This window comes from Acinonyx jubatus, chromosome C2 (assembly GCF_027475565.1).
Source record: "Acinonyx jubatus isolate Ajub_Pintada_27869175 chromosome C2, VMU_Ajub_asm_v1.0, whole genome shotgun sequence".
Classification (NCBI taxonomy): domain Eukaryota; kingdom Metazoa; phylum Chordata; class Mammalia; order Carnivora; family Felidae; genus Acinonyx; species Acinonyx jubatus.
In genome coordinates, this window is record NC_069384.1 from 122708094 (window position 1) to 122735666 (window position 27573).

Below are 27573 nucleotides of genomic sequence, written 5' to 3' on the forward strand. Positions count from 1 at the left end.
TAAATAAATAAAAAGTTATTTTGAAGTTTACATTCTAGTGGAGGAGGCACTCACAAAAAATGAGGAAACAGATTGTGGTAAGTTGCTTCCAAGATGGCTCCCAAGGATCCTCACTTCTTGGTATTCACATCGTTGTATAGTCCTCTACTATGTTTTACTATAGTTGGTCTGTGTGATTAATAGCATATAGCAGAAGTGATGATATGTGACATCCTGGATTAGGTTATAAAAAAGACTTCAGCTTTTGTCTTAGGTGCTCACACATTCTCTTGGACACTCCCTCTGTGGGAAGCTGTCATGTTTTGGGGGTACCCAGGCAGGCTGTGGAGAGGCTCGCTTGATAAGGAACAAACTGAGCCCTGCCAGTAACCACATGGGTCAGTTTGGAAGTGAATCCTTCGGCCCCAGTTGAACCTTGAGACGACCAACCCAGGCTAACAGGTTGACTGCAACCTCATGAAAGATTCTGTCCAGACCATCCAGATAAGCCCCCCTGTGTTCCTGAGCCACAGACATGTCAAGATATTACGTTTTTGTTTTAAGGGGCTGTGTTTAGGGATAATTTGTTATGTACCAATAGATAACTAATGCACAGATGAAATAACTTCGAATTGGAATAAATGCATACCCATCTTATGGTAGAGCAGATGCCCATCAAGAGAAGTGGTTGATAAAGTGGTTAATGAAATCGGCCTTGGAGCTGAGTGCTGGTTTCAGATCCTGGCTCTGCCACATACTAGCTGTGTCATCTTAGCAAGTCTTTTTTTTTTTTTTTTTTTTTTAAATTCCTATTTTCCAATTTGGTCATTTATAAAATGAAGATAACAACAGTACTTATGTTAAGGTTGCTGTGAAGAGTCAAGAAATTAGAAAATAAAAGTGTTTAGCCTAGAGCTTGATACATTTTAAAGGTTCAATTAATATAACTATTGTTAATCTGTATTGATTCTTGAGCATTTGTTATTAATATGTTTGAGCTGTTTGCTTATGGTCTTTCATATGGAAAATGGCTCCTGAAGGTGAAAGACCCCTGTATAAAACCGACTCAAATTTAACAATGCCACTCAACACTGTACTAAGTATCTATTATGTGCCAGGGACTGTGCTAGGTGCTGGAAAAGGTAAGATATGATCCGTGTCCCCAGAGTTCAAATTCTCATAGGAGAGGCAGAAACAAATGTATTAGTGTAATTAAGGATTCTAAGTCTACAAGACTTGTAAATTGAAGACTCTTCAAGAATTCATCACCAAATGCCATTCGTATGTGGCATACTCTTTGTTATGGAATAACATTGATAGTTTTATGCTTAGGAGAAAAATTTGAGAATCAGTTTAGAAGTTTTGAAATGAAAAGTTCTGTTTTAATTGTTAACGAAGGCTGTAATTTATACTGGGAAGACAAAGCACAGAGGAAAGCAGTAAGCTGAAATGAAGACAGCCTTTGGATCTCAGCTTAAATGTCACTTCCTGAGAGAGGCTCCTCCACACACCTCTGTTCTCTTCATAGACTTATCATAACTAATGCTTATTTGAGGGTTTTTATCCTTCATATTTCTCTTCCCAACTAGATCATGAACACCATGAGGGCAGGAATCACATCTGGTTCACTCACCACTGTAAACTCAGATCTAGATTAGTCCCTGACACTTAATGGGTGCTTAATACATTTTTGTAAATAAATGTTAAATGAGTGTTTAGAACCATTAACATTCTGGTGGGTCAATGAAGACTCACAGAAAACTTGAGACCAATGCAGCAGAATGCTAAGACAACTTGTGTGCAGAGCCTTTTACTTCTCTAGCAAAGAGAGGTGCTGAAAAGGCCTTGATGGTCGTAATAAAGAAATTCCTTTGGAGGACAGTGCTGTAGAACTTCCTCCCTTCCACTTGATACACACAAAATCCAGGAGTAATGAAGAGGAGGCTCTCTTGTTAGGAAATAGAGAGTAATCAGCCTTCTTGTGCTTTGAAGATTGTAAAAGATACTGGTGATTATGCATCTAGCATCCGTTGTCCTCTTGACCCTTACAGGACGGCAGTTTTACTCAAATAGCCATACCTCCACCTTGCAATTTATGTGACTCAATGACCACCCACCCATGTCAATTCCAATTATGGTAACCCTTTTCCCCTTCCAGAAAAGGGTTACTCCATCTTCACATTTGCTAGACAGATATTGATTGGGAAGCAGCATATGGGCCTGTGAGACCTAATTGACTCAAAAAAACTGGATGGAAACATTATAGATGGAAAAAAAAAGTATAGGGTCCTGATTGCTCCTGGTAGACATCTGGAAAATCACTTTAGTAGGAATTTGAAACCTACCATGTTTACAGCAGGGCAGAGAGCCTGGTAGCAATTGGGTCCTTGATAACTTGTTGAACCATTGAGTTCACCAGCCTTAAAGTCTGTTTTGCCTGTGGACCTTCTGTTATGTGAGATAATAAATTTCCTTATTTTTTAAGTAAACAGTTTGAATTGGGTTTTCTATTATCTGAGGCCAAAATGATCCCAATGGACCTGTGATATTTGGTTTCCTGGCTACAATTAAGGCAGCTACACTCAGAAGAGTGGGAAAATCACCCTATTGTCTTGGAAAAGGCAAGCAGTGGGACTCTGTTTCAAGGGTCGAAGATGAAAATCTATTTATTAACTATTGCTAGTGTGAATAGGCAGGTAGGGAAAGGGGTTGGGGCAGGGGTGAGAACATGTTTGCATGGAGCAGACCCAGAGCTGAAACTCATAATGGCCCCAGCTGCCTAGAAGAGGGCTGAATATGGGCCTGAAAGTATTGTACCCTAAAAGCTATGACCCTGAGACTTCCTTGTGAGACACATTATGATTAATGCCTTCTGTTGGAGATCCTTGTTGGCCCCTTTGGGACCTGCAACACCACAGACCTGGTAACTACAGATCGTCAAACAGCGACACCATGTGGCTGTAACGTGCAACGACTATATCGGGCAGATGAGACTCCAAGCCTTCTCTTCAGGTGTGTGGAAGTTGTATTTTCTACTAGGAATTTTTGGATCACTTAACCCGCTATGAGTTTTTGAAAATGGTAGTAAGGAAGGGACCTATTTGTAGATTCTGAATTTATTATTCTGGGAATAGAATAGTGAGGTGATTTCATTTTGTGGGGGAAAAAAGCTGTGATCATGTTTGTATATGGTGGAGCTGTTCCTACAGGTTAAAAAAGTTTTTGTTTTTTTTTTTTTTCTAATTTGAGAGAGAGTTCACGCGGGTGGGGGAAAGGGGAAGAGTAGGGGAGAGAATCTTAAGCAGGCTCTGCATGGAGCCTGACACAGGGCTCGATCCTGCAATCCTGGGATCATGACCTGAGCTGAAATTAAGAATCTGATGCTCAACTGACTGGCCCTTCAGTTTTTATCTGTATTCTCAAGATGCATGAAAATTAGGCCTAAAGATACCCAAACAAAAACATTTCCATTTTATTACCTCTTTGAAAACTTGTCTATGGTTTCCCATCATCCCCTGGATAAAGTCCCAGCTTTTTAGCACACCTGTCAAGGCATTCCTCCTCCCCATCTCCAGTGATGCAACATACTACTCAGTTTTGTCAGAAAGCTCTCAGTAAGTTCCATTATATTTGTAAAAGCTTTGGGAGTTAGGTTTTAAGCGAGAGCAGATATGGGCGGTCCCGAAGGGGCCCAGATTTAATGACAAATAATAATAAGGTTTACTGTGCACTTGTAACCTGAGCATTATAATAATGTGCTTTGGAGTTATTTAATATGCACAGGAAGTTTTCTCTGTCTTTCCTTTGTATTGCTGGGGAACTCCTACCATTCAGAACCATTTCTCTAGGTTTGCAGTTCTTGAGATTGGCTGCACATTGGAATCACCTGGGGAGAGACTACCGACAAACTATGGCACCTGAATCCCACCCTGGAGATTCTGATTTAAGCGGTCTGGGGCTTGAGCACCAAGTTTTCAAAGCTCCCCGGGAGATTCTAAAATGCAGCCAGCTAGGAAGACTTCAGTAACCGATTTAGGTAATGCTTCTCTTTCCCTTCTGCGCCCTACACAAAATCCTCGGATTATGCCTATCATACTGTATCTGAATTTCAGAGCATATATCCATCTCCCTAACTGAACTTTGAGCATCTCCATTCGTCCACCTCTGCGTTTCTGGAGCGTGATGTAGGGCCTGACGCTTCGTGGGGATTTGAAAATGCTGAATACAAGGGTAAAATGTCATCAACAAACACGCACGGGGGTTCTCCAAATGCCAGGTGCTGCTGTGCTCAGCCAGGTCTGTAACCTGGAGAACAGGCTGACTAGTCCTGTAGCAAGAGCTCGCAGTCACGGCTTGACTGTGTGTATGGAGGACAGCGTGCCTTGGCCACCTCGCCCCGGCCTCACTTTCACCAACTGCCTTAAGTATGTATTTCTGCGGTCTCCCGGACAAATGAGTTTCCAGGTGGCTGCGACCAGCACCTGCGAGGCCAGAAAATGTTGAAAGAGCAATGAAGGTGCGCAGGCGCAGACCGCAAGCGCGGCGCACTCTGGTCTACGCGAATATAAGCCCCGCCTCCAGCTGCGAAGCCAACCGGGCGCTGGGCCCGCCTAGCCTCCCCCGGTTGCGGGAGGAAACAGCTAGCGGCGTTCGGAGGCGTAGCCGAGGCCCGCTCCTCGCCGCGCTCCAGTTGGATTGGCTGGTCTCCCAAGGCGCGGTAACGGTCGCGGAGGCGGGGCCGGAGAGGGCTGAGCCGAGCCGGGCCGGGCCGGGCGCGCTGCTGGTGGGAGGCCGCGGCTGAGGAAGGTGAGTGGCGTAGGGGTATCGCGGAGGCATCGGTCGGAGCCCCTCCCGAAAGCACCCCTGAAATCGGCCGCCGCTGGTGCCGCCGAGTGGCCAGACCGACCTTTGTCAGGTCCCCCCAGAAAGCACACCAGTCACAAGTATACCAGTATAAGGACAAACGTGGTTCGAGCCCTGGCTCCCCGGCCCTTGCCGTCTTTGGCTGCGCATTAAACGTCTCCGCGCTTCAGCTTCATTCGTAGCCTACAGCTGGTAATTCTTGCCTTACGTGGTGGTTGAGAAGGTAAAGTGAGGCACTAAGTGTAAGGCTTAGATTGATACTGGCGCGGGTATTGATACCTGGCGGATCCGGGTTGCGGATAAGCCCTAGGTAATTTCCTCCATCTACAAGAGTGGGCCAGGGCCGACCCGCTTCACTTGTCAGTGTCAGGTGTCTGAGAAGGGAGCAAAAGGAGAATACAAGAAGGGGTGGGTGAGTGGAACGGTTCGTTATGCTCATTCCAGATTGGGAGGACCGCTACCTCCCTGCGGAGTCTAATTTGATTGTGTTAAGAAAATTAGGTGGAAATTTCAGAAGGCTGAGATCCGTCACCTAGGGACCACACAGGAAGGGTTTCTACTACCACTTATTTTCTGACCATAGTAATATTAAGCAGTGTGCAGGCATTACCCATATAGGTTCCACTCTTCTGCATGAGTTTGTTTTTACTTTCTGTATTGCCAAGTGCACTCCGGCCTCCCTCCCCTACCGCCCCCCGCCCCCCGCCCCTTGAGGAAGAGGTGGCTGACTAGGGTTTTGTCCACAGCTTCTGCTTCAAAGGCGGGAGAGGTGTGTTCTGGCCCTTTGTGTACCTTCTTCTAGGGCCGAATGATTGGGTGGAGATGACATCCAATCCCCACTCCCATTTCCTTATTTGTGGTAGATTCACTCCTTCCTAAGAAAATTAAGCAGCATGTTGGCATGTTTTTGGAGTAGAGACCAGAGACTTCGAAAGCATTTATCGAATACTGTATTTAATAGAGACCAGAGACTTCGAAAGCATTGCGTGTTCCATTTATTGCAGTAATGTGAGATATTTGCTTTTGAGAAAGCTAATTACAGATTTTGACGTGACTCAATTGAGAAAGAATCATTACAGGCCATGGTTTGTTATTTACAGCTTTTCCCCCCAAAAGGGGTGAAAAACAAGTACATTTAAAAAAAAATTTTTTAATGTGTATTTTTGAGAGAGAGAGAATGAACAGGGGAGGAGCAGAGAGATAGGGAGACACAGAATCAGAAGCAGGCTCCAGGCTGTCAGCACAGAGCCAGATGCAGGGCTCGAACTCACAAACTGGGAGATGATGACCTGAGCCGAAGTCGGACGCTTAACGGACTGAGCCACACAGGCGCCCCTAAAAACAATTGTATTTCAATGGACAGTGCTTATTAGTGGGGCTTCAGACGTATGAAGGGTAAGTTAGCAAAGGGCTCTTGGAAACCTGGACAGTGCCAGAAGGTACAACTACACTTTGCTTCTCTGCATTTGGCTTTTTATGCCGTGTACAAACCAACTCCTATCCTGCCTTCCCTAATCCCACAGTCTTACTTTAGGTGTGTTATGACACTGAATAAAGCTATAGCTTCTGCTTTGGCCTTGGGAAGCATTTGGTCTCTACCTGTGACTCAATGTTCCAGGTCTATGTCCTATCACAGCTTCTTTTTTAAAAATTTTTTTTCAACGTTTTTTATTTATTTTTGGGAGAGACACAGAGCATGAACGGGGGAGGGGCAGAGAGAGAGGGAGACACAGAGTCGGAAACAGGCTCCAGGCTCCGAGCCATCCGCCCAGAGCCCAACGCGGGGCTCGAACTCACGGACCGCGAGATCGTGACCTGGCTGAAGTCGGACGCTCAACCGACTGCGCCACCCGGGCGCCCCCTATGACAGCTTCTAATGGGGGGAAAAGGCTGGTGCAAATATCAGCACATTATCGTGGGCCTCTGAAAAGGAGGGCTTGGTCACAGTGGAACTGAGGGGATCGTTTTTCTTCCTGACTTTGCCTTTTGTGGTTAGTGGTATTTGTCCATCTGAAAGTGCTTCATTTTAGTACGCTTGCAAATGAGAATGTTCTACCCTTGCGGCCAGAGGTCAGAATTAATGATAGGTGGTGATAGATTTGGACTCTCAGCTAAGGTGGCAGCATCGGAGTCCATCAGCTGTGGCTTCAGTCGTTCCCCCTTCAGTAGTTACCGGTACCATGGATACTTGCTTCGGGAATAACACAGGACCGTTTGTACTAGAAGGTCAAACATTTTAAGATTTTGGTTTTTTTATATTTTTGAAATCTAGATGAAGATCCAGTTTCGGATGTGAGACTCACTGGGTGATCATTTCATTGAGATCAACTTGAACGACCAGGTGAAAAGCGCAAGAAGGACGTGCTATGACTGAGGTATGTCTGCTGTGACAGATAACTCTGGATGTTGGGAGGCCTTGGAGAAGACCTGTTATTTATTGAATACGGTAATAGATACATTGCATATATTTGCTTTTGATCTCCTGATAATCTGGTCAGGTAGATATTTGAAACTCAGGTAAGGAAACTAAAGCCCAGAGAGGTTAAGTAACTACACTAACTCACATAGCTGGTCACCAACTCTAATTACCACCTCTGTTTTGCTATGAGCCAGGTGCTGTTCTATTTTATTTCTATATTAACTCTCCTGATCTCCGTAACAACCCTATGAGCTAAGTACTTTGATTATCCTCATTGTATGAAAATGAGATTGAGGGGGGGCACCTGGCTGGCTCAGCCGGTTAAGCATCCTACTTCAGCTTAGGTCATGATCTCAAGATTTGTGAGTTAGAGCCCAGCTTCGGGCTCTGTGCTGACAGCTCAGAGCCTGGAGCCTCCTTCAGATTCTGTGTCTCCCTCCCTCTCTTCCCCTTCCCCCTCTCTCAAAAATAAACATTAAAAAAAATTTAAAAAAAAGAAAATGAGATTGAGGCACAGAGGTATTACTGCTTTCTTGGCTGTGTGGCAGAGTCCACGGTTTGAACCCAGGTAGCCTGGCTACCGAGGTATACCAGCTTTCTTTGGGTCATGTTTTGTTGCTTTTGTTTTTATTGTTAGGAAAATTCTTTTATTATAAAATGAATTTTTATTATGAAGTCAAACAGAAAAGAACACAGGCCAAATGTGTAACTTAATGAATTATTTTTTAAAGTTATTTATTGAGAGAGCGAGAGAGCACACATGTGCATGAATAGGAGGGGCAGAGAGAGAGAGAGAGAGAGAAAGAAAGAATCCCAAGTAGGCTCTTAGCTGACAGAGCTCAGTCTCAACACGGGGCTCAGTCACATGAACTATGAGATTATGACGTGAACCGAAATCATTAACAGACTGAGCTTTCCAGGCACCCCTAAAATCCGGTAATTTTATTAGGATGTGTCTTCTGGGTCAGTATTGTCAAGTATGTGATAGACTCTTTGCATGTGTAATTTCATATGTATATATTCTTCTCATTTCAGGAAAGCTTTTTTTTTTTTTTTAACAGCTTTGTTGATATATATGTGATATATAATCTGCATATATTTAAAGTGTACTATTTGAGAGGCGCCTGGGTGGCCCAGTCATTTGGCCATCTGACTCTTGATTTCGGTTTAGGTCATGATCTCATGGTTTCGTGAGATCAAGCCACGTGTCTGGCTTCACACTGACAGTGTGGAGCCTGCTTGGGATTCTCTCTCCTCCTTTCTCTGACCCTCCACCACTAACACATGCATGTGCATGCTCTCTCTCTCTCTTTCTCTCTCAAAATAAATAAACTTCAAAAATGAAATAAAACTGTAGTCTCCCCTTCGTCATCTCCCTTTATGAAAACAAAATAAAGTGTAGTATTTGATAAGTTTTGACATACTTATACACCTGTGAAACCATCACACAATTAGGATTGTGAATCTATCACCCCTAAAATTCCCTTGTTCCCCTTGGTAATCCATTTTTCTAGCCTCTCATTCCCCTAGCCACCATTGATCTACATTCTGTCAGTGTAGATTAGTTTTTGTTTCCTAGAATTTTATATAAATGGATTCAAACAGTATGTAGTCTTTATTTGTCTGGCTTCTTTCCCTCAGCATAAGTATTTTCAGGTTCATCTGTGTTGTTGCATGTATCAATAGTTTATTCCTTTTTATTGTTGAGAGATTCCATTGTATGCTTTTACCAGTTTTTGTATCCATTCAGCTATTGATCGGCATTTGAGTTGTTTCCAGTTCCTGGGTATTACAAGGACTTTTATATATAGGACTTGTGTAGTCATATGCTTTCATTTCTATTGGGTAAATGCCTAGGAATGGAACGGCTGGGTTTTAGGTGTCTATTTAACCTTTTAAGAAACTGCCAAAGTGTTATCCAAAGTAATTGTCCTAGGCACACCTTGGGTGGCTCAGTCGGTTAAGTGTCCAGCTTCAACTCGGGTCATGATCTTAGGTTTGTGAGTTCGAGCCCCACGTCAAGACTGACCGCTCAGAGCCTGGAGCCTGCTTTGGATTCTGTGTCTCCTCTCTGTGTCCTTACCCTGCTCACGCTCTCTCTCTGTCTCAAAAATAAATAAACATTAAAAATAAAAACTGATTGTCCTATTTTACATGCCCATCAGCAGTGTATCAGAGTTCCATTTCCTTCATATTCTCATGAACACTAGTATAGTTAGTCTTAACCATTTAAATAGGTGTATTGTGGTTTCACCTTGTGGGTTTAAAAATTTTTTTTTCCAGTGTAGTTAACGTACAGTGTTACATTAGTTCCAGGTTTACAATATAGTGATTCAACAGTTACACATATTACTCAGTGCTCGTCAAGTTAAGTGTACTTTTAATCCCCTTCACCTTTTATTCTCCCCCCACCCCCCCCAACCAACCTCACCTCTGGGAACCATCTGTTTGTTCTCTATAGAGAAGAGTCTTTTTTTTTTGGTTTGTCTCTTTTTTTTCCTTTGCTTGTTTATTTTGTTTCTTAAGTTCTATATACGAGTGAGTTCATATGGTATCTGTATTTCTCTGACTTATTTCACTTAGCATTATACCTACTAGGTTCATCCATGTTGTTGCAAATGGCAAGATTTTATTCACTTTTAATTGCCAACCAATATTCCATTAAATATATATACCACCTTTTCTTTATCCATTCATCTTACTTGGGCTGGTTCCATAGTTTGGCTATTGTAAATAATGCTGCTATAGACATAGGGGTGCATATATCCCTTAAAACTAGTGTTTTCATATTCTTTGGATAAATACTCAATAGTGTGATTACTGAATCATGGGGTAGTGCTGTTTTTAATTTTCTGAGGAATCACCATACTGTCTTTCATGGTGGCTACACCAGTTTGCATTCCCACCAAAGTGCACAAGCGTTCCTTTATCTCCGTATCCTCACCAACACTTGTTTGAGTTTTTTATTTTAGCTATTCTGAGAGGTGTGAAGTGATGTCTCATTGTGGTTTTGATTTGCATTTCCCTGATGAGTGAAACTGAGCATGTTTTTATGTCAGTTGGCTGTCAGTATGTCATCTTTGGAGAAATGTCTGTTGGTGTCTTCTGCCCATTTTTTACTCGGATTATTTGTTTATGAGTGTTTCATAAATGCTTTATATATTTTGGACACTAACCCTTTACCAGATAGATCACCTGCAAATATCTTCTCCCATTAAGTAAGTTGGTTGTTTCCTTTGCTGTACAGAAGCTTTTTATTTTGATATAGTCCAAATAGTTTATTTTTGCTTTTGTTTCCCTTGCCTCAGGAGACCTATTTGGAAAGATACCACTATGGCCAATGTCAGAGAAATTAATGCCTGTGCTTGTCTAGGATTTTTATGGTTTCAGGTCTCACATTTAGGTCCTTTACCCTTTAATCCATTCTGAGTGTATTTTTGTGGATGGTGTAAGAAAGTGGTCTAGGTTTCACTGTTTTGCATGTACCTGTCCCATTTTTCCCACACCATTTATTGAAGACACTCCCTTTTTCACATTGCATAGCCTTGCCTTCTTTGTCAAAGATTGATTGACCATATAACTACAGGTTTATTGCTGGATTTTCTACTCTATTCCATTGATCTATGTGTTTTGTGCCAGTACTATACTGTTTTGTTGACTACAGCTTTGTAATATAACTTGAAGTATGGAATTGTGACACCTTCAGTTTTGTTTTTCTTTTTCAAGATTGCTTTGGCTATTCGGGGTCTTTTGCAGTTCCATACAAATTTTAAGATTGTTCTAGTTCTGTGAAAAGTGCTGTTGGTATTTTGATAGGGATTGCATTAAACCTGTGGATTGCCTTGGGTAGTGTAGACATTTTAACAATATTTGTTCTCCCACTCCATGAGCATGGAATATCTTTCCATTTCTTTGTGTTGTCTTCAGTGTCTTTCATCTGACAAGAGTTTTCAGGGTCAGGTCTTTCATTTGCTTAGTTAAGTTTATTTCTAGGTTTTTTATTATTTTTGATGTAATTGTAAATGGGGTTGTTTTCTTAATTTCTTTATCTGCAGCTTCATTATTAGCATATAGAAATGCAATGGATTTCTCTATAGTGATTTTTGTATCCTGCGACTACTGAATTCATCTATGAGTTCTAGTAATTTTTTGGTGGAGTCGCTAGGGTTTTCTATTGATAGTATCATATTAGCTGGAAATAGTGAAATTTTTACTTCTTTGTTACCAATTTGGATGTTTTTTTATTTCTTTTTGTTGGCTGATTGCTTTGGGTAGGACTTCTCATATTATGTTGAATAAAAGTGGTGAGAGTGGACATCCTTATTCTTCCTGACTTTAGAGGAGAAGCTCTCAGTTTTTTCCCATTGAGTATGCTGTTAGCTATGGGTTTTTCATATATGGCCTTTATTATGTTGAGGAATATGTTTCCTCTAAACCTACTTTGTTGAGAGTTGTTATCATGAATGGATGTTGTACTTTGTCAAATGCTTTTTCTGCATCTATTGACCATGTGGTTTTCATCCTTTCTCTTGTTGATGTGGTATATCGCATTGATTGATTTGTGAATATTGAACTACCCTTGCATCCCAGGAATAAATCTCACTTTATTTTGGTGAATTTTTTTTTTAATGTTTGTTTGTTTATTTTTGAGAGACAGAGTAGGGGAGGGGCAGAAAGAGAGGGAGATAGAGAATCCTAAGCAGGCTCCGTGCTGTCAGCTCAGAGCCTGATGCAGGGCTTGAACTCAAGAACCATGAGATCATGACCTGGGCTGAAATCAAGAGTCAGACACTTAACCAACTGAGGCACTGAGACGCCCCTATTTTTTTTTTTTTAATTCACTCTGTCACCCTATGTGTTTTGATTGATTTTAGTCCATTTATATTCAAAATATTTATTGATAGGTCTTTATTGCCATTTTGTTACTTGTTTTGTGGTTGTTTTTGTAGTTTTTCCGTGATCTTCTCTTGTTCTCTTTCATGGTTTGTTGACTTTCTTTGATGATATACTTGGCTTCCTTTTTCTTTATCCTTTGCATATTTATTACTGGATTCTGGTTTGTAGTTACCATTAGATTTGTATATAATGTCTTCTGTATATAGTAGTCTATGTTAGGTTGATGTTTGCTTAAGTTTGAACTCACTGTTTACTCCTCCCCATGTTTTAAGTATATAGTGTTATATTTTACATCCTTTTATTAATCCCTTGAATTGTTTTTACAGAAATATTCATTTTTACCCCTTTTGTATTTTTTACTTTTCATACTCTTTCATTTCCACTCAGAGAGTCGTGTTTATTTGCTGTAGGGCTGGTTTAGTGGTCATGAACTTCTTTAGTTTTGATTCATTTGAGAAAGTCTTCATTTTTCCTTCTTTTGTGAATTATAGCCTTGCTGGATAGACTATTCTTGGCTGCATATTTTCCCTTCCAGCACTTTGAATATATCATGCCACTCCCTTCTGGCATGCAGTTTCTGCTGAAAAACTTGCTGAAAGCCTTGCAGGGTTTCCCTTGTATGTAAGTATTTTCTTTTCTCTTGCTGATTTAAAAATTTTTCTTTATCACTACTTTTTGCCCTTTTAATTACTATGTGTCTTGGTGTGGATCTTCTCCGATTGAATTTTTGGGGAAATCTCTGTGCCTCATGGATCTGGATATCTGTTTCCTTCCCCACATTAGTGAAGTTTCACCTGTTATGTTTTCAAATAAATTTTCTGCCCCCTTTTCTCTCTCTTCTTCTTGGATCCCTATAATGTGAATATTATTGTGCTTGATGGAGTCACTGAGTGCCCTGACTGTTCTCTCAATCTGCATATTGTGTTTTTCTCTCATTTGCTCGGCTTGGTTACTTCCATTACTCCATTACTTCCAGGTCATTAATTTGTTCCTCTGTTTTCTCTAGCCTGCTATTTATTCCATTTAGTGCATTTCTAATTTCATTTATTGAGTTCTTCATCTCTGAAGATGTTTGGTGGTTCTGTTTTTTGTTTGTTTTTTTTTCTGTCTTTATTAAGGGTCTCACTGATGTCCTTCACTGTTCTCAAGTCCAGTGAGTATCTTCATTACTTTAAATTCTCTCTCAGGGATCTTATCTTATATCTGTTTCACTTAGGTCTTTTGCTGTGGTTTAGTCCTGTTCTTTCATTTGGAACATATTTTCTGTCTCCTCATTTTGTCTGACTCTGTGTCTGTTTCTTTGTGTTTGGAAAGTCAGCTATATCTCTTGCTCTTGAGGTAATGGCCTTATGAAGAAAAGGTCTTGTAGTGTCATGTAGTGCAGTGTCCCCTGTTCCCTAGGACCTGGTGCTTCAGGGAGTGTCTCTTGTGTGTGTTGAGCGTGCTTTGCTGTTGAGTCCTGATTGCTTTTTCCTTCAATCTCATTGTTTGCAGAGGCTCTCTTTGCCTCTTGTGGGCAGCCTTTGGTCCCTCGCCAGGTTGGGCGTTTTTTAACAAGGTGTGTGGTGCTCTGCTTGTGAAATGAGTCCTGCCACTGCTACTGCTGTAGTCGAGGTCCTGCAAAACCCACAGATTGGGACATGGGCTGGTGAGGTTTGCACTGGTGTTCTGGGGGAGGGGACCCTCAGTGCTGGGACTGAGGCAAGCATGACTGGGAGGGGCGGATCCACTCAAGTTTGGTATGGGGGAGCGGTGCTGGTGTAAGCAGGTTAGGTGGTGAGTGTTAGCACCTGCATTGTTTCTGCTGAAAAATTAGCTGATAGCCTTATGGGGTTTTTCTTGTATGTAACTGTTAACTTATGGTGCTTTTATTTATTTTTTAAAGTTTATTTATTTTGAGAGAGAGAGAGAAAACACAAGCAGGAGGGAGGCAGAGAGAGAGAGAGAGAGGGAGAGGGAGAGGGAGAGAGTCAGAGAGAGAGGGAGAGGGAGAGAGGGAGAGAGAGAATCCCAAGCAGGCACCATGCTGTCAGTGTGGAGCCAGATGTGTGGCTTGATCCCATGAGCCGTGAGATCATGACCTGAGTCGAAATTAAGAGTCAGAAGCTTAACCAACTGACCCACCCAGGTGTCCTGTTTTAGTGTATTAAAATTCTCTTTATTATTACTTTTTGTCATTTGAACTATTATGTATTTGGTGTGGACTTCCTTGAGTCCACTTTGTTAGGGGCTTTCTGTGCTTCCTGGACCTGGATGTCTGTTTCTTTCCCCAAATTGGGGAAGTTTTCAGCTATTATTTCTTCAAGTAAATTATCTGCCCCCTTCTCTTTCCTTTTCCTCCTGAGACCCCTATTATGTGAATGATACTGTGTTTGATTATATTGCAGAGTTTCCTTCCTCTATTTTAATTTTTTATTAAACTTTTTTCTTTTTGCTATACAGTTTGGTTCCTTAACATTATCCTGTCTTCCAGATGGCTGATCTGTTCTTCTGTGTCTTTTAATCTACTATTGATTACATCTATTGTATTTTATTTACTCTCTCTTTGTGGACGTTCTCCCTGAGTTCATTCACTTTCTCAAGTCCAGCAATTATCTTAATGACTATTACCTTGAAATCTTTGTCAGACATATTGCTTGTCTGTCTCTCATTTGTGTTTTATACTGTGATTTTTGTCTTTTTCTATTCATTTGGTACATGTTTGTGTGTCTCCTCATTTTGTCTCTCTATATTTATTTCTAAATATTAGGTAGGTCAGCTACATCTCCTGGTCTTGAAAGTAGCAGCCTCGTGAAAAGATCTGTGGTGCTGTATAGTGCAGTCCCCCTGGTCACCAGAACCAGGCACTCCAGTGTGTCCCCTGTGTAGGCTGTGTGCACCCTTCTGTTGTGGCTGAGCTGCATTTGTTGTGGGCATGCTGGGGCCCGGGTGGGGGCGGTCGGCTCCTCACCTGACTGGCTGCAATGACTTGCTTTGCCTCCTGTGAGTGTACTGGGCATGGTTTACTCCTTGAGATGTTGAGAGGCCCAGCTACTGCCCGTGTGCTCACTGGTATGTGGTGTTGGCATTTGACCTAGCTAGTGGCCTGCAGTTAGTGTCTGCCACACTTGCAGGCACAGCAAAGGGCAGGACTTGCTCTCTGAACAGCCAGCTAAGAGGCTCAGCTGCAGGAACTGCGGACACCCTGGTGTGTGGGTTATCTCCTCCCCTCCCAAGGGCGGGAGTCATTTGGAGTGGCACAGTGCTGGCAGAGTTGCCTTCTGGGTGTGGTAGGGCAGGAGCTGTTTTGGAGGGATGGCTGCCAAGGTGGACAAGTTGGGTGGGATGGTCTGCAGGAGAATGTGGGGCCATGGCACTCATTGATAGCAAGGTAGATGGAGACTGTTAGAACTGGCTCCCAGAAGCATCTTGATATGTAGGCTGCAGAGACAAGGAAAAATGGCACCTGTTACGGCTTTTGCTTCCAGAGAAACCTCCTGGACATATTCTAAGATTAGTTAATAAATCTCCTTCACAAATACTTTTCAAGCTGCTTGAAGGTGCTTTTCAAGCTGCTACTCCTGTGCTGTGTCTGAGTTGTTTAGTATGGTTGTCTCTTTAATGGTGGGGACTGGGTTCCCTGTAGCACTCTGGCTCTCCTAGAGGTAAGCCTGCTGATTTTTAATGTTCCCGGAGTTAGCCCTGGTGTTTTCAAAGCCAGATATTACTCGATCTGTCTTCCCAGTGTGGGTTCCTAGTTCAGGGGGGTTGCCCAGTGTGGGGTCTGATCCTCTTCCTTCTCCATGCTTCTCCTGTTTGTGGTTATTCGTACCAGGGGGTTGGTTCCCAACTGTGTCTCTGCCCTTTCTACCCTTTTCTATGTGACGTTCTCTCCATGACTAGCTGCAGAAGTCTTCAGGTCATTTTCAGAGTTAGTTGCAAAGCTCTAGTTGCTGCCTCAGTGTTTCTGTGGGACAAGTTGAATTCCAGATCCTCTTCCTCTGCCACCTTCCCTTGTATTCTCAGATGTAGGTCATGGATCCACAGGCTCACTCTTTATTTGTGCATTTAAAACATAACAGAGGGAATTCAAAATGTGGAAGGACAAAAAACCAAATGGTCAGTTATCAAAATCAACCAAGATTTCTAAAACAAACGAGCCTCAGTTGGGGGAGGTGGGCTGGCTCTTTATCTAGTCTTAAGGCTGGCACTGTATTTATTAGAGAGAGCCATCTTTGAAGTGGATGCCTTTTTGAAATGGATTCCTTCACAATCAAAGCTTAAGTCAGGCACTTGCATTACAAAAACAAAAACAAACAACCCCCCCCAAAAAACCAAAAAATCCCCACAAAAAACTGTTAGAACTGACACTACGACATCTTAATTATTTGTTAAGTGTATAGTTCATTGATATTACATACATTAATAATGTGCCATCATTGCCCCCCCATCCATCTACAGAACTCTTTAAATTTTTTTTTAATGTTTGTTTATTTTTGAGAGACAGAGTACAAGTGGGGGAGGGGCAGAGAGAGAGAGAGAGAGAGAGAGAGAGAGGGAGGGAGACACAGAATCTGAAGCAGGTTCCAGGCTCTGGGCTGTCAGCACAGAGCCTGACGTGGGACTCGAACTCACGAGCTGTGAGATCAGACCTGAGCTGAAGTTGAATGCTTAACTGACTGAGCCAACCAGGTGGTGGTGGTGGTGGTGGTGGTGCTGCTGCTGCTTGCTTCCTTCCTTCCTTCTTTCCTTCCTTCCTTCACTCAGCATGGGGCTCAAACTCAAGACCCTAAGATCAAGAGTCACTTGCTCTTCCAACTGAGCCAGCCAGGCGCCCCAGAACTCTTGTCATCTTGTGCAACTAAAACTCTGTATCTATTAGATGTAGGGCCCCTGTTTCTCAAGGCCCTGCCCGGCAGCTACCATTCTACTTTTGGTTGCTATGATTTTGATTACTCCAAGGAGTGTAAGTGGAGTCATTACAGCACCTACCTTTTTGTGACTGATTAATGTCCTCATGGTTGTAGCATATATCAAAATTTCTTTTCTATTTAAAGCTGAATAACATTCCTTGGGATGCTTGGGTGGCTCAGTCCATTAAGAGTCTGATTCTTGATTTTGGCTCAGGTCATGGTGTCATGGTTTGTGGGTTTGAGCCCCACATGGGGCTCCATACTGACAGTGTGGAGCCTGTTGGGGATTCTCTCTCCCTTTCTCTCTGCACCTGCTCTGTCCTCTGTCTCTCTGTCTCTCTGTCTTTCTGTCTCTCTCAAAATAAATACACTTAAAAAGCTGTACAATATTTCATTGTACGGATATACCACATTATGCTTATCCATTTATCTGTTGATGAATGCTTGGGTTTCTTACACATTTTTGCTATGGTGAATAATGCCATGAACACAGATGTACAAATATCTTTTCAATATCCTGCCTTTAATTCGTTTGAGTATATACCTAGAAGTAGAATTGCTGGGTTATATGAATATTCTTTTTTTTTTTTTTTTAAAGAACTACTTACTGTTGTTCATAGTGGTTGTATCATTTTACATTCTCACCAGTAGTGCACAAAGATTCCAGTTTTACCACACCCTTGCCAGTGCTTGGTACTTTTTTGTTTTTTTGGAATTTTTTTTTTTTTTTGATAGTAGCCTAATGGATGTGAGGTGGTATCTCTTTGTAGTTTAATTTGCATTCATCTAATAGGTAGTGATGTTAAACACACTTGAAAAGTGCTTATTGGTCATTTGTATATCAAGTTCTTTGCCCATTTTTAATTTTTTATGTATTTTTTCTTTTTAAAAAAATTTTTAAATGTTTATTTTTAAGAGAGAGTGAGTGAGAGAATGAGAACAAGCTGTGGAGGGCAGATAGAGGGAGACAGAGGATCCAAAGCAGACTCTGCACTGACAGCAGGGAGCCTGATGTGGGGCTCGAACTCATGAACACAAGATCATGACCTGAGTTGAAGTTGTTTGCTCAACTGACTGAGCCATCCAGGCACCCCTGTTTATTTATTTTTAAAATAAAGTTTGTTTAGTTATTTATTTTGAGAGGGAGAGGAAGGGGGAGGAGCAGAGAAAGAGGGAGAGAGCGAGAATTCCAAGCAGGCTCTGCACTGTCAGCACAGAGCCTGATGTGGGGCTTGAACTCACAAACTGTGAGATTATGACTGAGCTGAAACCAAGAGCTGGACGCTCAACTGACTGAGCCACCCAGGTGCCCCTCTTGCCCATTTTTAAAGCAGATACATATTTTTTTGTTCAGTTTTGGGATTCTCTATGTAGTCTGGATGTTAACTCTTTATCACAGAAATGATTTGCAAGTATTTTCTTCCATTCAATGGGTTGCCTTTTTACTCTGTTAATAGTAGCTTTTGATGTGCCAAAGTTTTAATTTTTATGAAGTCCAATTTGTTTTTGCTTGTGTTGCCTGTTTGTGGTGTCATACCCAAGAAATCACTACCAAATCCAGGGTCATGAAGCTTACCCTATGTTTTCTTCTCTAAGAGTTTTATAGTTTTGGCTCTTAAGTTTAGTTCTTTGATCCATTTTGAGTTAATTTTTTATATGGTGTTAGGTAAGGGTCCAACTTCATTCTTTCCATGTGGATGGCCAGTTTTCCCAGAACCATTTGTTGAAGACACTATACTTTGTCCATTAAATGATTTTGGCATTCTTGTTGAAAATCTTTTGACAGTATATGTGAGGAATTATTTCTAGCCTCTCTATTCTACTCCATTGGTTTATATATCTTTATGCCAGTACCACACTGTTTTGATTTCTGTAGCTTTGCAGTGGGTTTTGAAATCAGGAAGTGTAGGTCCTCCAGGTTTGTACTTTTTTCAAGATTGTCTTGGCTGTTTGTGGTCCTTTGAGATTCCTTATGTATTTTAGAATGATTTTTGTTATTTCTGTAAAAAATGTCATTGGGATTTCAATAGGGATTGCATTGGCTGTGTAGGCTGTTGTGGGCAGTATTGACATTCTAATATTAAGTCTTCCAATCCATGAACAGAGGATGTTTTTCCATTTATTTGTCTTTTTAATTTTTTTGGCAAATATTTTGCAGTTTTGATTATACAAGCCTTTGACCTCTTGGTTAAGTTTTTATTCCTTTTGATGCTGTTGTAAGTGGAATTGTGTTCTTAATTTCCCTTTTGGATTATTTGTTAGTGTGAACAAAGGCAACTGATCTTTGTGTGTTACATCTTTACATCCTAGTACTTCGCTGAATTCATTTATTCTAACAGGTTTTTGGGTTTTTGGTGGGCTTGTTAGCATATTCTGCATATAAGATTATATCGTCTGCAAACAGGTATAATATTCTTCCTTTCTGATTTGGATGCCTTTTATTTCTCTTTCCAGATTAATTGCTTTGGCTAGACCTTCCAGCACTATATGGAATAGAAGTGGCGACTGCTTTGTCCCTGATCTTACAGGAAAAACTTTCAGTCTTTCATGGAAGTATGGTGTTCACTATATGTTTTCATATGTGGCTTTTATTATGTTGAGGTAGATTCCTTCTATTGCTAGTTTGAGTATTTTTATCATGAGAGGGTGTTCAATTTGGTCAGATGCTTTTTCTGCATCAATTTAGATGATCATGTGGTTTTTTTATCCTTTATTCCATTAATGCAGTCCATTACATTAATTGTTTTTCATATGTTGAACTATTATTACATTCCAGGAATAACTCCCACTTGGTTGTGGGATTCTTTTAATATGCTGTTGAATTTGGTTTACCAGTATTTCGTTGAGGATAATTGCATCAATATGCATAAGGAATGTTGGTCTTTAGTTTTCTTGTATTGTCTTCATCTGGCTTCAGTATTAGAATAATGCTAGGCTTTAAGAATGAATTAGGGGTTGGGGCGCCTGGGTGGCTCAGTCGGTTGAGCATCTGACTTCGGCTCAGGTCATGATCTTTTGGTTCACGTCAGGCTCTGCGCAGACAGCTCAGAGCCTAGAGTTTACTTTGAATTCTGTGTCTCCCTCTCTCTCTGTCCCTTCGCCACTGATGATCTGTCTCTCTCTCAAAATAACTATTTAAAAAAAATGAAAAAAAAAAAAGAATGAATTAGGGGCGCTTGGGTGGCTCAGTCGGTTAAGCGTCTGACTCTTGATTTTGGTTCAGGTCATGATCTCACAGTGAGATCAAGCCCATGAGATCAAGCCCAGTGTCAGAATCTGTGCTGAGCATGGAGCCTGCTTGAGAATCAATCTCTCTCTCTCTCTCTCTCTCTCTCTGTGTGTGTCTCTGTCTCTCTGTCTTCTCTCTCTCTCTCTCTCTAAACAAACAAATAAATAAATACACATTAAAAAAAGAATGAATTAGGAAATATTTATTCCCTTCTCTTCAGTATTTGGAAAAATTAGAGAATAATTGGTGTTAGTTCTTTAAATGTTGGGTAGAATTCTTCAGTGAAGCCATCATTTCCAAGGCTTTGCTTTGTTGGGATTTTTCCCCTAAGTTTGTTTATTTTGAGAGAGAGAGAAAGAGAGAACTAACACAACCAGTAGAGGAGCAGAGAGAGAGGGAGAGAGAGAATCCCAAGCAGGCTCTACACTGTCAGTACAGAGCCTGATACACGGCTCAAACCCAGGAACTGTGAGGTCATGCCCTCAGCCAAAATCAAGAGTTGAATGCTTAACCGACTGAGTCACCCAGGTGCCCCTGTTGGGAGATTTTTGATTACTGAATCAATCTTCATGTAAATTATAGGTCTATTCAGATTTTCTGTTTCTTTGTATTGCTCTCTTAGAATTTTTATTTCTGTATAATTGCGATTAATGTCCCCACTTTCATTTATGATTTTAGTACTTTGAGTCTTCTCTCTTTTTTTCTGTCCATTTAGCCACAGGTGTGCCTATTTTGCTGATTTTTTTTTTCAAATAACTTTTTATTTCAATGATTTTCCTCTATTGCTTTCCTTTACCCCAGCTCTAATCCTTATTATTTCCTTTCTTTTGCTAGCTTTTTGTTCTTCTTTTTCTAGTTCCTTAAGTTGTACAGTTAGATTGTTAATTTGAGATTGTTCTTTTTTTTTTTAATGTTTATTTTTGAGAGAGAGAGAGAGAGAGCAAGCGAGCATAAGCAGGGGAGGGGCAGAGAGAGAGGGAGACACAGAATCTGAAGCAGGCTCCAGGCTCTCAGCTGTCGGCACAGAGCCTGACTTGGGGCTCGAACCCACGAACTGCGAGATCATGACCTGAGCTGAAGTCAGATGCTCAACTGGCTGAGCCAGCCAGGTACCCCTGTTCTTGTTTTTTAATATAAATGTTTATAACTATAAATTTCTCCCTTAGCGCTGCTTTCACTGAGTCCCATAAATTTTGGTATGTTCTATTTTTGTCCCCCCCCGCCTTTTTTTTTTTTTTTTTAACCTATTTGATACACACAGTGTGGAGCTTGAACTCACAATCCTGAGATCAAGAGCTGCATGCTGTACCAACTGAGCCAGCCAGGTGCCCCAAATTTAGTGTATTTTATTCAGCTTTCTTACTTGACTTTAGAGATAGAGCTGCCTACTCTATCGTTACCAAAAGTAGACTACCTATCTCATGAAATTTAGCCTTTTTTTTAAACACTTTTATTTATTTTTTATTTTTTTTTAATGTTTTTATTTTTGAGACACAGAGACAGAGCATGAGCAGGGGAGGGGCAGAGAGAGAGGGAGACACAGAATCTGAAGCAGGCTCCAGGCTCTGAGCTGTCAGCACAGAGCCCTATGCGGGGCTTGAACTCATGGACTGTGAGATCATGACCTGAATTGAAGTCGGACACTCATCCGACTGAGGCATCCAGGTGCCCCTCATGAAATTTAGTCTTAAATCTAGACATACTTTTGTAAAACAACTTGTATGAAATAGTTATCTGAGTAATTTGTAGAAAAAAATCTAAGCTAATATATGATGGTAAGATTAGTTTTGTTTAGCATACTTTTATTTAGTTTTTTAATGTTTATTTTTGAGAGAGAGAGAAACAGTGAGAGCAGGGGAGGGGCAGAGAGAGAGGGAGACACAGAATCCAAAGTAGGCTCCAGGCTCTGAGCTGTCAGCACAGAGCCCGACGTGGGGCCGGAACTCAGAAACCGTGAGATCATGACCTGAGCTGAAGTCGGATGCTTAACTGACTGAGCCACCCAGGTGCCCCTAGCATACTTTTATATAACAATAAGTACTACTAATCTATACGTTTCTATATGCCAGGTTCTTGTTCTAAGTACTTTCTATATGTTGTATGACTTAATTTAATCTATGAGGTATATTACTGTGTTGTCTTTTACAAATGAAGAAAAAAATGCTCAAAGATGTTAATGAATTTGTCTTTGTCATATAATTTAATAGTTAAACTAGTAGTCACCATCTGACTCTGAATGCTGAACCTCTATACTTTATTCTTTATAGTGCTACAAGAACATTTAACAAGAGGACCTAATCTAGTCATGGGATCAGGGGAGATTTCCCTGAAGAAAGAAATCTGAGCCAGGATCTGAAGGTCAAGTATGAGTTAACTAAGTGAAGAACAGGCTAACAGTAGCCAGGCCTTGAATATGGAGAGGAATGACCTTTTGAAGATTTGAAAGAGGTCCAGTGTAGTAGTTAGGAAGCTTGTCAGAATATGTAGCTTCTCACTCTTGGGGGGATTATCTTACATCCTTATTTCTGATCTTCAAGGATGTATTCTTCCCACTTTAAAATTCTGGCTGGCTCTTTTTTTTTTTTTCCTTTTATTTTTTTAATTTACATCCAAGTTAGTTAGCATATAGTGCAACAATGATTTCAGGAGTAGATTCCTTAATGCCCCTTAACCATTTAGCCCACCCCCTTTCCCACAACCCCTCTAGTAACCCTCTGTTTGTTCTCCATATTTAAGAGTCTCTTATGTTTTCTCTCCCTCCCCTGGCCGACTCTTGATGGTGATACAACAGGATGAACATAGTACCACCTCTGAGGTATTCCTGCCAGAAAATACTGAACCTGAATTTAATAAAGTCTCTAGATGTACAGTTTACAAGAAATACAGGGGGTAGAGATAGATGTTAAATGACAAGAATACAGTAAGCCAAATCTGAAATAGGGGTAGTTTTACGGGATAGACGACCTATTTTTTCAACAAATAAATGCATGTCAAAAGAGAAAGGAGGGGGGATGGGACTGTTATAGATGAGAAAAAACTTTAGAGAGCTAAATGTGGACCTTGTTTGGATCCTAATTTGGAAAATAAAAAGACATTTTTTAAAACATGGGTTTATTATATTCTTTTTTTATGTATTTCTGAAAATTTTTCTAATGAAAAGTTTAAAAACTAGCTGAAAGGTTTGTAAAGGCAGGAGAGATTAACATAGTGGGTGATTGAGTTGGTAAAAAAAGACCAAAGTTGATGTCCAGCAGCAAAAGTGGCAGAATTTGAAAATTTATAACATGTTACTGAGTTTATCTGAAACTGGAAAGCTACACCCTGTAGACACATAAGGGTGATTGGTAAATTGTCTAGTTGGATTTCATTATCCGAAGCAGACCTAGAAGGGTAGAATTGTGCTTTGGAAGAAATACGACCTGGTAGCAAGGAGGCTTGCTTCTTTCCTAATCAATCCTGAGAAGATCATTTCACCAGATGGTTACCAGTATATGCTACACTGGTACAACTCTCCCATATGCCTCCCTGCCAGCTACAAACAGCTAGAGATTTGGGATCAAACAATTTCCAAGGTCCTCTCAAGGTCTAAAAGTTCATGATGCTAATGAATGTGTGTGATTGTGCCTCTGGAAAGGAGGAATTCTACCTATATATCAACCAATACAAGAAAATTTTTTCCTATAGGATGATAGAGTCTTAGAAAACAAGAGGAAGTGATGATAGGGTAGAGTAAATAAAAACTTTTTTGTCTCCCAAACAGAACCCTTCACTGCTAGCCTCTGATCTATTTAGAAATAAAGACCACCTAAGAAGGTGGCACTGCATTTACCTTTGGCATTAGTCAAGTGAATTGTTAGACTGACGTGTAACTTTTGGCCAGGCACATTTCTTTCAGTTTTGGGGAATCAGCTTACAAAAGATAACTTTATCAGCAGCATGTGCTTTGTACATTAGCTAGTTAATTGTGTGTGTGTGTGTGTGTGTGTGTGTGTGTGTGTGTGTGTGTGTGAAACCTCATGATGTTTTATTTCTAGAAGAGAACATCATAAGATCAGGCTTATTCTTTTTTTACATTGATTTTTTTTTTTTTTTAAATTTTAAGCAATCTCTACACCCAATGTGGGTCTTGAACTCAGGACCCAGAGATCAAGAGTTGCATGCTCTTCTAACTGAGCCAGCCAGGCATCCCCAAATTAGGGTTTATTCTAATCATTCTTTTTTTTTTTAATTTTTATTTGAAAAATGTTTGTTTTTGAGAGACAGAGACATAGCATGAGCAGGGGAGGGGCAGGGAGAGAGGGAGGTAAAGAATCCCAAGCAGGCTCCAGGCTCTGAGCTGTCAGTACAGAGCCTGTTAGGGACTCAAACTCACGAACTGTGAGATCATGATTTGAGCTGAAGTTGAACATTTAACCAACTGAGCCACCCAGGTGCCCCTGTCCTAATCATTCTTAAAATCAGTTTTCTGACAAGTCATATGACTTTTGACACAGGAATGGCTTAAATTGCCAAAGAGTTATTGGTTCTTTTAAGTATAATTTCCTTTAACACCTATTGCATTTTTTCTTTTCTAATTTAGGCAACTCCAGTATTTTTTACTGCCAATCTACTTCTTCGGATTTTACTTAAGATACCAAATCTCCAGCAGCCCCTAAAGCCTAGGAGTCTAGTAAATCATCAAACAGACTCATGACTGAAAAACAGGTAAACTTAAAATATTTGAAGCCAGTGTTTCGTGAAGTACATGCCAAAGAATACTGCATTTACAAATATGAAAAATCTTTCTTAAAAGGGTTCTGTAGTAAAATAACTTTGGGAAATATTGGGTTAAAGATTATTTAATGATTTTGTTATTGTAAGACTTCACAATACTGTCCAAAAAGAGACTTTAGTATACAGTATTTCCTACTTATTTCACATTAGTCTCACGAACAGTTCTTTAGTGTTCTGTACCACATACTTTAAAAAATGCCATTCTTTTTTTTTTTTTTTTTTTAAGAAAATGCCATTCTTAGCTCTTTTCAGAATTTGCAGTTATTCTTTCCATTAAAAGAGGTATCCAGGAACAATATGTATAATTTGATCATTTAAAATGTGTGGCATTATTTACAGAGTACTTTGTTTTTGCGAGTCATAGTAGACATCCACTGAGATGCCCACCCAGAACTTTTGGCTCCTAAACATATCTTTTTTTTATGTTTATTTTTGATAGAGACAGAGACAGAGCATGAGTGGGGAAGGGGCAGACAGAGAGGGAGACACAGAATCTAAAGCAGGCTTCAGGCTCTGAGCTGTCAGCACAGAGCCCGACACGGGGCTGGAACTCAAGAACTGTGAGATGATGACCTGAGCCAAAGTCAGACACTCAACCAACTGAGCCACCCAGGTGCCCCTAAAACCGATATGTTTAATAATTTAAATTCTGGGTCATGAATCTTTGACCCAGAAGACCTTAAAAAATAATAAGGGAAAAGATTGTGGGAGGGCGGAGAAGTACAGAAACGATAGAGAAGGGGAGGAAAGCAGTCAAAAGGAAAGATTTGGCACTGTTACTGATAGTTCTATCATAGTTATCAGGGTAATTTGTTCCTTTTTTGTCTTGAGAGATTTCTTTAATATCTAGAGGGATTTGGATATGGAGACTAATCCTTTTATATGTATTTTGTCTGTTGCCTAAATTATTAATCTTTAAGCTATTAAAATATTTAATACTATTCCACCAGTGAAAACTATTCTATAAATTCTATTTTTTCAAGCATTTTAACATTGAAAATTCACTCAAATTACCTTTTTAAATATACTTTAGTAACTTAAATGTTTGTTTATTTTGGGAGAGAGAGAGCGTGAGTGAGCAAGGGAGTGGCAGAGAGAGGGAGAGAGAGAATCCCAAGCAGGCTCCATGCTGTAAGCACAGAGCCTGATTCAGGGCTTGATCTCACAAATGATGAGATCATGACCTGAGCTGAAATCAAGAGTTGGACACTTAACTGACTGAACCACCCAGGCACCCCTACTTTAATAACTTAAAAAGCAAGTAAATCATCTCATACAGTGATTCCAAATTGATCATTGGATTTACATCAAAAGACTGTTATAAACTGTTAATGTCATGGATATAAATGTATAATTAAAAAATCTCTTTTCATTCTTTTTAAAAATTTTTTCAATGTTTATTTACTTTTGAGAGAGACAGAGCATGAGTGGGGGAAGGGCAGAGAGAGAGGGGGAGACACAGAATTTGAAACAAGCTCCAGGCTCTGAGCTGTCAGCACAGAGGCTGATGCAGAGCCTGAACCCACAAACGGTGAGATCATGACCTGAGCTGAAGGCAGATGCTTAGTTGACTGAGCCACCCAGATGCCCCATGCTCTTTTCATTCTTATCTGTATTGTATGTTCTTAATTACCTTTTTCTCCCCATTATCATGTTTTTATTTACATACTCTAGAGAGTTAGGGTTCCCCTCTCAGGTTTGTGTTGTAAATACATATTTAAGAATGAGGGATACAAAGCTTGAGAGTATCTTTCAGAGTGATTCTACTAGAATCAGTTATCTAGATGGACAGACTCCTTTTTATAATTAGACCTTGTCTATTATACAAGAGACTATTAAATTACTGGCTTTGACCAGTCAGATTTAAAAAAAAAAAATTTGTGACCCTACTTATTAAGTGATATTTGTTTCTGAGTGACTCAAATTTAATTTACTATTCAGTTAATATGACCTAATTTGCAGCTGTTTCTTTTGAGTAGAGCCTGGTCTGGTTCAGTTAAACAAAAAAACTCAGGTCTATTTGGTTCACTGAAATTACAAGGTATTTTTTTGTTGGTGTTTTTGTTTTACTCTATCCATTAAGGCCTTATGTATGAGTATTCTGGAATTATATAATTATTTATGCTCATTTGCATTCTTTTTAGTCTGCTGATTTTGTCAGAAATAAGTTTAATTTTACTTATTATATGTACATAAAAATTCATATTAAAAAACTTTGGAGAAAAAGTTCCATTATTCTGAAGACAAGGAAATTATGTTCAAGACGGTGTTTGTTCTCTCTATATGTTAAAGTTGATTCTTTTCTCTTCTTGTAATCATAGCAGGAAGAAGCAGAATGGGAAAGCATAAATGTGCTTTTGATGATGCATGGCTTAAAACCTTTATTTCTAGTCAAAAGAACTGATCTTAAAGGTAATCAGATCCTATTCTTGCTCATTATGGTAAAAAATGTCTTTTTCCTTTCAAAACTTTTTATCCTAAAAATTTTTTTTTGCTTTTTATTTTTATTATCTGTGTTACAT

At 40.3% G+C, this 27573-nt stretch overlaps 1 protein-coding gene across 14 annotated transcripts in view; it reads left to right on the forward strand.

Annotated features, from left to right (window-relative positions):
* The window catches only part of CEP70 (centrosomal protein 70), an 84449-nt gene that overhangs the window by 5497 nt on the left and 51379 nt on the right, over positions 1-27573 (forward strand). The window contains exons 1-7 of one of the 14 annotated variants that reach the window (XM_027061744.2): positions 4504-4785; positions 7115-7217; positions 19504-19602; positions 22546-22636; positions 23070-23093; positions 24858-24982; positions 27373-27463. In XM_027061744.2, the coding sequence (XP_026917545.1) occupies positions 24968-24982; positions 27373-27463 (106 nt within the window). In that variant the 5' untranslated portion in view covers positions 4504-4785; positions 7115-7217; positions 19504-19602; ... (1 more) ...; positions 23070-23093; positions 24858-24967. Of the gene's footprint in view, positions 1-2860; positions 2992-4501; positions 4786-7114; positions 7218-19503; positions 19603-19630; positions 19651-22545; positions 22637-23069; positions 23094-24857; positions 24983-27372; positions 27464-27573 lie in introns of those variants that run through there. The other 13 variants (XM_053221396.1, XM_015082478.3, XM_027061743.2 and 10 more) reach the window with 13 other exon arrangements.